This window comes from Bison bison, unplaced genomic scaffold (assembly GCF_000754665.1).
Source record: "Bison bison bison isolate TAMUID 2011002044 unplaced genomic scaffold, Bison_UMD1.0 scf7180017864471, whole genome shotgun sequence".
NCBI classification, from domain to species: domain Eukaryota; kingdom Metazoa; phylum Chordata; class Mammalia; order Artiodactyla; family Bovidae; genus Bison; species Bison bison.
Window position 1 is genome coordinate 38,413,204 of NW_011495032.1, and position 13,306 is coordinate 38,426,509.

General features: G+C 41.2%; 1 protein-coding gene across 1 annotated transcript in view; it reads left to right on the forward strand.

Annotated features, from left to right (window-relative positions):
• XRCC5 (X-ray repair complementing defective repair in Chinese hamster cells 5 (double-strand-break rejoining)) overlaps window positions 1-13,306 on the forward strand; it is an 86,673-nt gene that overhangs the window by 26,206 nt on the left and 47,161 nt on the right. Inside the window, exons 11-13 of the mRNA XM_010861159.1 lie at window positions 2,622-2,759; window positions 3,845-3,935; window positions 8,223-8,356. Coding sequence (XP_010859461.1) covers window positions 2,622-2,759; window positions 3,845-3,935; window positions 8,223-8,356 — 363 coding nt within the window. The remainder of the gene's footprint in view (window positions 1-2,621; window positions 2,760-3,844; window positions 3,936-8,222; window positions 8,357-13,306) is intronic.

Here is a 13,306-nt window from a genome sequence, read left to right on the forward strand (position 1 = left end):
CGTCACAAAGCCATGTTAGCACGTGTCATTGTCTAGACTTGCTAGCTCAGGTCAGGGCAGCCTTGTGGCTTGTGTAGTTCACATCCAGCCTTATACGGAACCTATAGATCACAGGGTCACTTTGTGACACTCAAGAAAAAAAAATTCTTCTACTAACGGGTCAGGGCTATTCTGTGGTGTCAGTTCTTGATGTCATACTCAAAGAATAATATTAACTAATTGGAGCTTAATGAGATAAGCTGAGGAAGAAAGAAATTGTCATGGAAATTTTCAGTAAAAGATAACATGGAGAATACTTGTGTAGGTAGCAGGAAAGTAGGAGGGATGAGGGATGTGATAGCCTTCTTCAGATACTTAGCGTTATCATATGAAGCAGGAGCTAGACTCTGCTTCCTGCCAGAGGATAAATTGGAACCAACAAGTGGTCGTTTTGTTCACAATGAAGAATTATTTTATCAACAAGGATTACTGTCTCCATATGGATTGGTTCCTTGTGAGATGGTCCAGTCCCCATTCCTGTAAGTTTCTAAGCAGAGTCTCCATCAGTCAGATGTGGAAGGCAAGTCCTTCATCATGTGGGTTGCCAAACTAGATGAATACTTTTGTTTTCAACTCAAATATTCTAGGAATCTATGAATATATTCCTTTTTAAGAATATTTTCTTCGGTTATTAGCAGTTTTTTTACAGAGAATCTACACTTAGGTCCTGGTTTTCACTGTGTGGAAGAGAAATGGAGGAGAAAGGAGAGGAAATGGAGCCTTAGTTGAGAATCTACACTTAGGCCCTGGTTTTCACTGTGTGGAAGAGAAGTGGAGAGAAGGAAGGAGAGGAAATGGAGCCTTAGTTGAGTTTCCCACAAGTGTAGTGTTGTGTTAGAGCAGACACTGGGGACCCCGTCCTTCCTTCTTTAAATACCTCAGTTGGTTCTGTCAAAGACATCCACGTAAAAACTTGCAGATACATTGGAAGTAATCTCTTCTTTAGTTTCCCACTGTGCTGATATGGTCTCTTGTATGGGACTTGTTAGAATATATACATTCTGTACTTGGTACACTTGGCTATGGACAGGGAGGCCTGGTATGCTGCAGTCCATGGGGTCGCAAAGAGTCGGACATGACTGAGCGACTGAACTGAAGACATTACTTAGCCAAGAGTAGGCACTAAGTTAATACTCCTTGAACTGAAAAGGTAATCACTCTATCATGACATCTGTAGAGGATTTTGATGGCAAGATATTGATATCATCGTTCTTTTTGTGGAGAAGATGGGAATATGCATAGCTAACGTTGATGGAAGTTAGCTGTGGCCCCTGAGAAAAATACAAAGTGTTTGAGAGATTAGTGAGAGGAGGGAGGGCTTAGTAAAGCAGATCTGAAATGGACTGCTTGTCAGTTTGCTGATTCTTGAGGATGGGTTCAAAGCTTGAGAGCCCAAGCTTGAGAAGCTTGAGAGAGAGTTTTGGGGAGAGCATTCCAGTGAGGAGAAATTGTACATGGAAAAAGCTACTGGGGCGGGAAAGCACAAGACTTGCCTGTGAATAACGATCTGCTCTACCGAGGCTGAGAAAGAGGTACCTGTGGAGGTTTTTATGGAAGAGAGTGACATAGTCAGCTCTCGGAACAGGGGACACCATGATGGAACAGGGCGGATAGAATGTGAAAAATGGCATAAAAGTCGAATTTGTAGAGCTTGATGAACACTTGAAGTTGAAGGACGGTAGGCAGGCCTTATCAACAACTTTCGGACTTCTCATTTGGAAATGATGTTTGTAGAAGGAGGGAGTACAGGCGGAGAAGAGGGGAGTGATACTAAAGTTAGTTTTGGTCATGGACAGTTTGAAATACCTGAGGTATAACAGTACAAGTTATCTACCAACTAGTAGGCTGTGTAAGTCTAGATCTTAGGAGTTTTAAAGCTGAATATACAGATTTTTGATTCATCAACTCATGGGACTGGATGAAAGAAATTGTCACCAAAGTAGAGTTCTTTTAGAGTGAGAGGAGGAGAAAAAGGCCAAGAGCAGAATTTCAAGATTGGAAGACAAGAAGAGCTGGGGGAATAGTGGTCCACAAAGGTAGAATAACCAGAGGAGAGTGTTACTTCTGAAGCCAAAGAAGGAGAAAGTGTAGAGAAAGAGGGGTGGTTAGATGCTACTGAAAGGTCAAACAGATAGAATGGAGACTAAGAGTTTGGCAACTTGGAGATCACAGGGCACTTCAGAGTAGTTTCAGGAAGGAAATGGCTACGTAGCTGGTTTAGATTGAAGAATAATTGTGTTCTAAGTGGTGAAACAAGATTATTTCATGAGATTTAGGATGAAGGAAAAGAAGGTTACAGATAGTAATTTATGGAGAGAGGGCAAGGAAAAATTTTGTTTAGAGTTAGGTATAAATTCAGAGGAGAAGGAAAGTTGAAGGAAAAAGAGCATATAACAAAGTTCCCGAAGAGGTACAGTAAATGTGATCAAATGCAATGTGTACAGTGTAGCCTTCAAGTGGATAGAGGGGTATTTAATATCCGAAACAGGGAGAATGTGGATAGCAATCTTACAAGTATTCAGTTGTGCTGTGAAAATCCTCACATGTTGGACACATACTAACACAAACATCTCTCTTACTAGGCGGCAGCAGTTGCCCTCTCCTCCCTGATTCATGCTTTGGATGAATTAGACATGGTGGCCGTGGTTCGATATGTTTACAACGAAAAAACTAATCCTCAAGTTGGCGTGGCTTTTCCTTTGATCAAGGACGCATATGAGGTAGAACCTGCAAGTCGTTTATTCATATTAATTTTTTCCCTTCAGTTGCTTTGTTCTAAACAGTGTTTTTCAACTGTTCATGTGCATGGGAGGTACTGAGGGGATCTGGTTAAAATGCACATTCTGATTCTGTAGCTCTGGGGAGGGGGGTTGCCTGAAATTCTGCATTTCTCACCCACTCCCACCTAATGCTGAGACTGCTGGTCTGGGAATCACTTTCAGTTGCAGTGAAAGAACATAAATTACAAGAGTGTACAAGGAGCTTCCTAATAAAACAACTGGTAAAAGTTGACTATGACTTACTGTTTGCCCAGTCCAGTGATTTCCTCTCCATTCTCATCCTTCCTGACGTCTCAGAACCTCAAGGGAATACAGATTACTTCCCTTTTTACAATAGTCTTTACTATGGATAAAGGCTGAGGGTGTGATTTTCTTGTGATCCTGCTGAATTTACGTTTTTTAGGGCTGTCCTGTTGAAAATACAGATCTAGATTCCTTGCCATTTCTTGTGTCTCAGCGAACTCACTGTGGCAGAAATGGAAGAGAAGGCAGGTATCCTGACTTCCACGTCAGCCTGCCAGTCACCTTGACTCTTCTCATCTGTTATGTTAGTCATGCGTTTTGTAGATATTTGATAGTCTTTCTTTGAGCATTTCTTTTATATTTACTATTTTTGTACTGTTTGCAGTTGTGTACAACTTATCACAGGGCTTCCCAGGTGACTCAGTGGTAAAGAATCCACCTGCCAAGCAGGAGCCATGAATTCAGTCCCTGGGTCAGGAAGGTCCCCTGGAGAAGGAAGTGGCTACCCACTCCAATATTCTTGCTGGGAAATCCCATGGACAGAGGAGCCTAGCGGGCTATAGTCCATGGGGTCGCAAGGAGTCAAACACGACTGAACTGAGCAACTGAACAACAGCAGTGGCTCATAGCAGAGATCAGAGCATGTCACTCTCCATGTCCTATACTTTTGCCTTCTAATTTTTTAAATCCTTCTGTTGAGCCATTTTCATAGCATTTGGGATCAGCTTTAAATTTTTCCATTAATTCAGTTGTCTGTTTTTATCTCCGCTGTCTCTCATTAGTGTTTAGTGTACATACAGCTGCCTTTCATGGAAGATTTGCGCCAGTACATGTTTCCATCCTTGAAAAATAATAGGAAATGCACTCCCACAGGTGAGTTTATTTCCATTTTGCTCACTGATTTGCTCTAAACACAGACTGGGGGAAACCACCTGTCTTTAGTCGTGTTTGAGGGCTAGGATTTCACAGGGTGGGATTATAGTTGACCCTTGCACACTGAAGAGGTTTGGGGCACTACTCCCCCAGTTGAATATCCATGTATAACTTTACAGGGCCCTCAGTATTCACAGATCTGTATCTGTGGATTCAGCCAATCTCAGATTGTATAGAAATGTACATATTTGTAATCCACATGTAAGTGGATCTGAGCAATTCAAACTGATGTTGTTCAAGAGTCAACTGTAGTTGGATTCCAATCACAGTGATATACAGTAATGATGAAAGGTGATTTTTTCCCCAGTAGTAGGGATGGGTTTGCTCCAAACGTTCTCCAGCATCCCCCTTCTGACTTAGAGGTTGTATCTAGGGAGCAGTTTAATGGAAATGGATGTACATTCTCTAATTATGAGCAGAGGGTTTGTCCTTCAGTGCAGTGAATTGACACAGAGTATCAAACTTGTGACTAGTGTCCTACATGAAATATGATGTAACTTTAACCATACTTTTCTCTTTGCCCTTTCTTCCTAGTTCACATTTTCAGTCCAAGTCCTGTTGCTCCTTATTGCCAGGAGTTACTGGGAGCTTAATGAGAAGAGGCCTTTATTAAGCATCTGGCTGCAGATGTCAGGATGCTGTACACAGTGAATCTTACACACATAGATCCTGTCTTCCGTAAATCTCACAGTTTAAGACAATTATCATAGATATAATAGTGGGCTGAAATAGAGAACATACCAAAAAGAACACAGAATGATGAATAGATGTTTTAGTTGACAACTTTAAATCTGCCTTGGTGTAGGATGAGGGAGCTGTGAGGTGAGTTCAGAACTGGGTGCTCTCTGTATGTTGGGAGCAGGGTGTGGGAGAAGAGCCAATAATCAAATCCTCCATGTGGAGTCAGGCATGGACTTGAATGTGTAGAAGATGCCAGTGTATTATAATATTCAGTCTTTTCCTCTTGATAATTCCAAATTTTAAATGAGAAGAACATTTAAAAAATAGAACTTTGTTGAGAGAGAACCTAATAGATATAAATCACTCAGGATCTAAAACATTATTTTTCGATCCATTTATTTATTTCCTGTGAGTTGACACTTTTGTTTGCATTTGCTCCATTGGAAAAATAGATCATTAAAGCTGTTTGACATATTTCCCAAGTCAACATTTATGTAAGGGTGTGTGATGCCAGCGTGGTCTGGCCTGATACTAGCCTGGAGTAGCAGATGGAAATCACGGAATATTCACCCACACAGTTTCCACCTCCTTCTTACTGCCAGGTGGACCCTGCAGTCGTCAGTGTGAGATGGTGCCTGAAGCCTCCTTTAGAAAGTGAAAAAATGGAACAGAAATGTCTCATGATAAATGGCTGTATGCTCATTCCTTTTGTAGTAGCTGTCTGAAAGGGATGTTTGAAAGGTGAAGAACAGAAGTATAATAAACTTTAAGGAGCTGCTTACTCTTTTCCGCCTTTTGCCTAGTGGCTGTGAATGATCCCAAAATAGCACTTCAGCTTTTTAACAGCTGAACTGCCATATGAATCAGCAGAATGAAAGTTCCTTGTGGTAGTTTAGGTAGAAGCATTTTGGGGAGAGTTGCTTTGGGCTGTGCCATTTTTATTGACTTTGTAGATTTTTACTGGGAAGAGCTTGCTTTCTATCTGGTATCTGACCGACGTAAAGAAGAGGACACCAAGTATCTGTTCTCAAAGATCCTTAGAATTTGCCTGGAGTGGGGTAAGACATGTATGCAGGACATTTTTCCAAAGAAGACATACATATGAATGGCCTGCAGACACATGAAAAGATGCTTGACATCACTAATCAGCAGGGAAATGCAAGTTAGAACCACATCTGTCAGAATAGCTGTCATCAAAATGACAACAAATAACACGCTTGTGAGGATGTGGAGAAAAGGGAAACGCAGGGCACTGTTGTTAGAATGTAAATTGGTGCAGCTTCTATGGAAAACAGTACGGAAATTTCTCAAAAAATTAAATTTTTACCATACTATCCAGCACTTCTGATTCTGAATATTTTCCCACAGAAAACATAAACACTAACTCAAAAAGATATATGTATGCCTATGTTCATTGCTGCATTATTTACTACAGCCAAGATATGGGAGCAACTTAAATGTCCATCAGTAAATGAATGAACAAAGAAGATGTGATACACACACACACACACACACACACACACACACACAGTGGAGTATTACTCTTCTATAAAAAAGAATTAAATCTTGCCATTTGCAGCATGGATGAACCTAGAAGGTATTGGGTGGCTTTTTTGGTTACATTTTATGGAAAAACCTGAACAAACTTACTGGCCAACCCAGTATTATTCCAGGTAAAATAAGTCAGACAGAAATACGGTATGATTTCACTTAAATGTGGAATCTAAAAAACAAAACAAATGAACAAACAAAACAGAAACAGACTCATAGATACAGAGAACAAACTGGGGGTTGCTAGAGGGAAGTAAAATAAGAGGATGAGTGTAATAGGTAAGAGTGATCAGAGGTAAAAACTTTTAGTTATAAAATCAGTCACAGGGATAAAACACGTTTTACATTGCAAATATAGTCAGTCAGTCAGTTCAGTTGCTCAGTTGTGTCCGACTCTTTGCAACCCCATGGACTGCAGCATGCCAGGTTCCCCTGTTCATCACCAACTCCTGGAGCTTGTTCAAACTCATGTCCATCGAGTTGGTGTTGCCATCCAACCATCTCGTCCTCTGTCATCCCCTCCTGCCTTCAGTCTTTCCCAGCATCAGGGTCTTTTCCAGTGAGTCAGTTCTTCGCATCAGGTGGCCAAAGTATTGGAGCTTCAGCTTCAGCATCAGTCCTTCCAATGAATATTCAGGACTGATTTCCTTTAGGATTGACCGGTTGGATCTCCTTGCAGTCCAAGGGACTCTCAAGAGTCTTCTCCAACACCACAGTTCAAAACCATCAATTCTTCAGTGCTCAGCTTTCTTTTTGGTCCAACCCTCACATCCATACATGACTACTAGAATATAGTCAATCATATTGTAATAACTTTGCATGGTGACAGATGGTAACTAGATTCATTATGTTGGTGATTTTATAATGTTTAGAAATACTGAATCACTACATTATACACCTGGAACTAATGAAATGTTGTAGATAAATTCTACTTCAATTAAAAAAAGATATGCATGCAGGTCTATATGATTAATGCCATGAGATTTGTGAGAGGAAAGAACTCTATCTGCCTTGCTGCTGCTGCTAAGTCGCTTCAGTCGTGTCCGACTCTGTGCGACCCCATAGACAGCAGCCCGCCAGGCTCCCCCACCCCTGGGATTCTCCAGGCAAGAACACTGGAGTGGGTTGCCATTTCCTTCTCCAATGCATAAAAGTGAAAAGTGAAAGTGAAGTCTCTCAGTCATGTCCAACCCTCAGCAACCTCATGGATCGCAGCTTTCCAGGCTCCTCCGTCCATGGGACTTTCCAGGCAAGAGTACTGGAGTGGGGTGCCATAGCTTGTAAAAGAATCTACTCCCTCTGGTCCAGTGACGTCTTCCTGTTAAGTTGGTATACTCCAATACAGGTTATGTTAAATCCTTATAAAGCTGATGTTTCATTACCAAAGGAATGCTTTTAATGTTTTTCTCCTTTGCCAGTTCCTAGTTTTTTTAATGTCAACTCAAGGGCTTCCTTGGTGGCTCAGACAGTAGAGTCTTGCTGCAATGCAGGAGACCTGGGTTTGATCCCTGGGTGGGGACGATCCCCTAGAGAAGGAACTGGCCCTGTAGTATTCTTGCCTAGATAATTCCATGGGCAGAGGTGCCTGGTGGGCTACAGTTCACTGGATCTCAGAGTCAGACACAACTGAGTGACTGACACTTTACTTTTTCCATAAATACCCAGTATTTTGAATTACCATATGGAAGGTGGGTTTTGACTGTGGTGCATTCCTCTAGAGCACTTTTGATAAGATATCCCATTGTCAGAAGTTCATCAATTGGTAGACCTCAGAAGTACCTAAGAGACCAGCTATTCTAAACAGCTCTCTTTGCCGATAAGAAAACTGAGGCTTAGGTTAAATGACTTACGTAACTGGAGAATGCTTTTGGCAGGGCCAGGACTGTCTGTCCTGCCAATGTTGCTGTGAACATCTATGAATGGAAGGCCTTTGTTTGGGAGACTAATGGAACTAATCGTTGTTTCTTTTTGCTGTTTTGTTTGTCCTTGTCTTAGAGGCACAGTTGAGTGCTGTTGATGCTTTGATTGACTCCATGAGCTTGGTGCAGAAAGATGAAGAGGAGGGCACCATTGAAGACTTATTTCCAACCAGCAAAATCCCAAATCCTCAATTCCAGAGACTGTTTCAGGTGAGAGAAGAAAGATGAACCAATCATAGACTTTTTTAGATGAAAGAGAGCAGAGTGAAAAGTTAGGGCAATTGGCTGGTCCAAGTCAAATCAAGAGCTCAGTTGCTCTGTTTAATGAAAGATTAACACCTTTCTCTTCCTACTGAAAAGCGATTAAAAAAATACTCTGAATTTTTAGAAAGAAAGAAGTAATTTCAGATGTTCTTAAATATTTTTTTCTGGGAGAAGGCTAGATTTTTGGTTTTGTCTTAAATAGGAGGGCAAAATAAAAAGCAGATTCTTCTGTTATATATATATATATATTTTTTTTTTAACAGAGTTTTCTCCTATGTTTTATGTGAATGAGACTTTTCATTGTTTTTTATATTCAAATAGTTGGGGATTTTTTAGGGACTGTGTAGTATATAACCATGACTTCCCTGGTAGCTCAGATGGTAAAGCGTCTGCCTACAATGTGGGAGACCCGGGTTCAATCCCTGGGTCGGGAAGATCTCCTGGAGAAGGAAATGACAACCCGCTCCAGTATTCTTGCCGGAAAAATCCCATGGATGGAGGAACCTGGTAGGCTATAGTCCATGGGGTCGCAAAGAGTCGAACATGACTGAGGAGAAGAAGTGTTAGAAGTCAGATAGAGAGGTTATAGTATGAACTTATTAAACAGTAACTAAAGAAAAATTTAAATTTCTGAATCTTGGTCCAAGGGAATTAGAAGATGTGGAGATTGGATTAAAGGAAACTGGGAACTTGATAAGGGACCTATCTTATACGATGGAAGGGGAGGAATGGACCACTGATGAAGGTTGGTCCCAGTCCTGGAATAACCTGGTGACAGCAGGACATAGGCATCTCTGAACCCCACACAAAGCTGTGAAAAGTCACCAGCAGCTTCTCTAGGCAGACTCCCCAAAGGGGAGTGGAGGGCCTACTCTTATGACAGCTGGGGAGAGGCAGGGAGGTAGGAGTGGAGGCTTCGTATTGGGGGTCCACTGATTGCCCCTTTGACTCATTTCTCAAAGCATCCTTAACTAACTCAAGTCCAAGTTAGGGCCTGTTATGATTTTATGGGCTCTTCTACTCAAAAGAAGCTGCCTAGTTTTTTGATACTACACAGTTTCCTTTAAACTTTCTTTAAAAAAGTCTTTTGTTCTAAAATCAGTACTATGAAGCTTAACAGGTCAAGATCTGACTCAGTAAGTATTTTTGTATTCTAAGTATAATCAAGTATAAATTACTTGTATAAATTCCTTTGCTGTCTTTGACAAGTGGACTTCAAGACCTGCTGTTTTTGACAAATGGCCATTGCCACTGGACAGAGAAGGGAGGCATAGATTAGTTGGTATGGAAAGCTTGCAAAAACAGGTCACCGTGGTGAAAAATAGAAACTTCTAATACTTGGTAAATTTATCAAGGGTGGGTACTGAACAGATGCAAGCCATAAATGCAGGCATTGTTATCTTTTAAAGCTTTAAGAACTGGCAACTTTGATTTTTACAACCTGCTAACTTTGTTTTGTTTTGTGGGGGTGAGTTTTTAATATGGCTTATCTGTATAAAGAAGTATCATTACTGGGGTATTTATAAATTGAATTCACTTTTTCTACAACAAACATTGGGTACTCCTAGTGTATGAAGGCAATGGCACCCCACTCCAGTACTCTTGCCTGGAAAATCCCATGGATGGAGGAGCCTGGTAGGCTGCAGTCCATGGGGTCGCTAAGAGTCGGACACGACTGAGCAACTTCCCTTTCACTTTTTACTTTCATGCATTGGAGAAGGAAATGGCAGCCCACTCCAGTGTTCTTGCCTGGAGAATCCCAGGGGTGGGGGAGCCTGGCGGGCTTCCGTCTATGGAGTCGCACAGAGTCGGACACGACTGAAGCAACTTAGCAGCAGCAGCAGCAGTGTATGATGTGCTGGAGATACTGGAAGCTCACTACCTGAAAGGACTCCTCCAGGGGAATGAAAGAGAATAGAGAGAAGAGAGGAATAGAGAGTAGAGTAGTAAAATTCATAGGCTCAACAGTGGTGGGGTACAAAATGCTATGGGAATAAGAGGAAAGAGAGATTCTTGCAAGTGAATGACTTAGGAAGATTTCATGAAGGAGTAAAGCTGATGGGTGATGTGACGAGAGCATGCCAGGCAAAAGAAGTAGCACATGGGAAAACCAGAGAACACAAGAAGTGTGATGTATTTAGGGATCCACAAAGAGTTCCCTTTGGCTGGGAAATAGGCTCTATGGGAAAACGATGGGAAAGGTGGCAGGTAGCAGGCAGGTCATGAAGATCCAGTAATTTGGGTTTCTATCCCATAGGCAGTGGGAAATCAGTAAAGGCTGTTTTCAGTAGGCAGGTGATGTGAATTTTAGAAAATAGGTCTGATGGTGGCACAGGAGATGGGCTAGAGACCAGTTAGGAAACCTGCAGTGGCCCCTAGGAAGACTTGAGTTACAGTAGTAACAGAGAGTAGAGAAGAGAAAATTTAGAAGCTAGAGTGGATAGACTTTAAGGGATTGGGTGGTGGCTGATGAGAAATAGAAATTGAAGAAAACAGAATCCTAACTTGGACCACTGGAGGAGTGATGTCACCATGAATCAGGATAAGAAATATAGAGCGAACAGATAGAAAAGGTAGTTCATCTATTCTTGCAGGTGTTCAGTTTGAGTTATCTGTCAGCTATTCCAGTACAGACACTCAGGGGCAAGTTGGAAGTAGGGGTGCGAAGCCCAGGAGGGCCTTCAGGACTAAATGTCTGTACATTTGAGAGCCCTCCTCATTTAGATAGAAACAGAAGTGAATGAGGTCACCTGGGAGAGTGTTGAGTGACAAGGGCAGAGAACAAAGTCCTGAACACCGGTGTGACTGGACAATTAGGGAGAGACAGAAAGGCTGCTAATCAGTGTTCCTACTTCCCCGCCTCCTGCCACCCCCCACAAGCTCAGAGAGGTAGAAAGAACTAGAAGAGTGTTGGAGTCAGACATTGCGCAGTGGTGAAGAGAGCTGAGCCTGGCAAAGGGCCTCTGGGGTTTGTAGTGATGTCTGATGACTTCAAGGACCCGGCGACAGTGGAGTGATGGGGCAGGAGCCAGGTTACAGAGCCTGGAGGAGAAAGCCGCACTGATGAAGGGGAAGAGAGAGAGAGGAACCAGGAAGCTACAGGAGGAGGTAGGACCCAGGAAGACTTTTCTTTTTTTTCTTTTAAAATGTCTTATAACTAAGGGTGAATGAGCTGGGAGTAGAGGGCAAAAGGGAGGAGAGGTTAACAATCAACTTGTTGGCAGGAGGAGTTAATTTAATTCTAACTTTAGAAAGAAATGCTGAAAAATATCCTTTGTCAAGTGTACACTCCTGCCTTTTAAATAATTGATACCTGGTTGCTAAAATCAACATATTAGTAACTTACGAGCTAGCCATGTGGCCTGAAGTTTTTATTTTTTATTCCTCTAGTCTTTTTCTAGTTGTAAAAGTCACATAAAGGAAAATAGTTGCTTAAAGGAGAAATTAAGTAGACTGAGGACTGAGATCTCAGCATCTTGGCTACTGAAAAGTATGATTTTCTCATAACCTGTTTTTTTTTAATAAATTGAAATTTTTTTATTGAATTTTTACCCCACTGAGCCTTATTTAAAATGTGACCTTTGAGAAAACATGAGAGTTTGATGGTTTTGAATATCTCTTGTGGGTTCCTTATTACTGACTTAAGGATAATGATACTATTTGAAAGAATTGCCTAGAATTCACAGTTCTTTCCCCAAAAATGTCACTTGACTATCATAGATAGAATCTCCTAGAGTATTTGAGAGGTAGTGTGCTGTGTTGGGTATTAGATTTCTGCTTACTTCTTTAGGACTTTCTAAATTGTTTTAGGTATTTTAATGACTGACCTAAGGGAGAGCGTGGTGAATTATAAATTATTTATGAGAAGGTCAGGGTAGATTCACAGAGTTTGAGATCTTTTTTGGTTTCCCCTTTTGCTGTGCATTAAACAGGCCTAATGTCATTGATGTGCCAGGGAAAGTAATTAGGAAAAAGGAAATCAGGACTCTGAAACAATGAATTTACCAAGAGAAGGAAGGCTTGGTGTTGGTCTATTGAAATCAGGGAGCAGTACATGAAATTTCTAGAGGAGATTGGTATTTAATTCCTACCTCGGGGTTTTCTTAATTTATAAAACATTGACTCTGATGATATTTACTGCTTAAGCCCAAGTATCTTTTTTTTTAGAACTAAGAAGTCTAGCTTCCATTTTCGACAGGGTAGGAAAACAATACATATATACCTTGTGGTATGAAACAGTAATTTTAAAATTGTAGGAGCTATTCAGTTCCCTGGGTTTTTTCTTCACAGTTACTAACATATAAATTGTTTTAAAAAGTGGGAATAGGAGTTTTGTTCTCCAGCCTAATTTTGTAATTATCCTCTAGCAAGGGGAATAAAACATCAGTATATTCATAAGTTTCACTTTTTCTCTTTTTTTTCCCTAAATGGTTACTTTATTCTTTGATGACATTCCTGCATTCCTTTTACAGTATTTACTTTTCTGGGCAGATAACAGTACTTTGCCAAGGCCTGGCTTCCTAGTCTGAGAACAGTTATCAGTGATTGAATAGAAGTGGCCTGCTGTCCGGGTTTCCACTTGCGTGAACAGTGGAGAACCTGTCCTAGCCTTGACCTTGGCCCCACTCCTGGTGCAGCTTCCTGAAACCTCTGTCAGCAACTGGAATTCTGAGGAAGAGCACCGTATTCACTCAGCCAGTATCTGTTAGGTGCTTATCATGTTGAGGCGCCATTTTCAGCACTTGGGATTCTGCAGTAAATAAGACCAGCAGTGTTTCTACTTTCAGGGGGAAAGTGGAGGTAATAAGTAAACTAAAAGGTTGATAAGGTAATTTTAGATAATGATAAATACTGCACAAAATATAACATCAGGTTCACGATAGAGAATGACTGGGT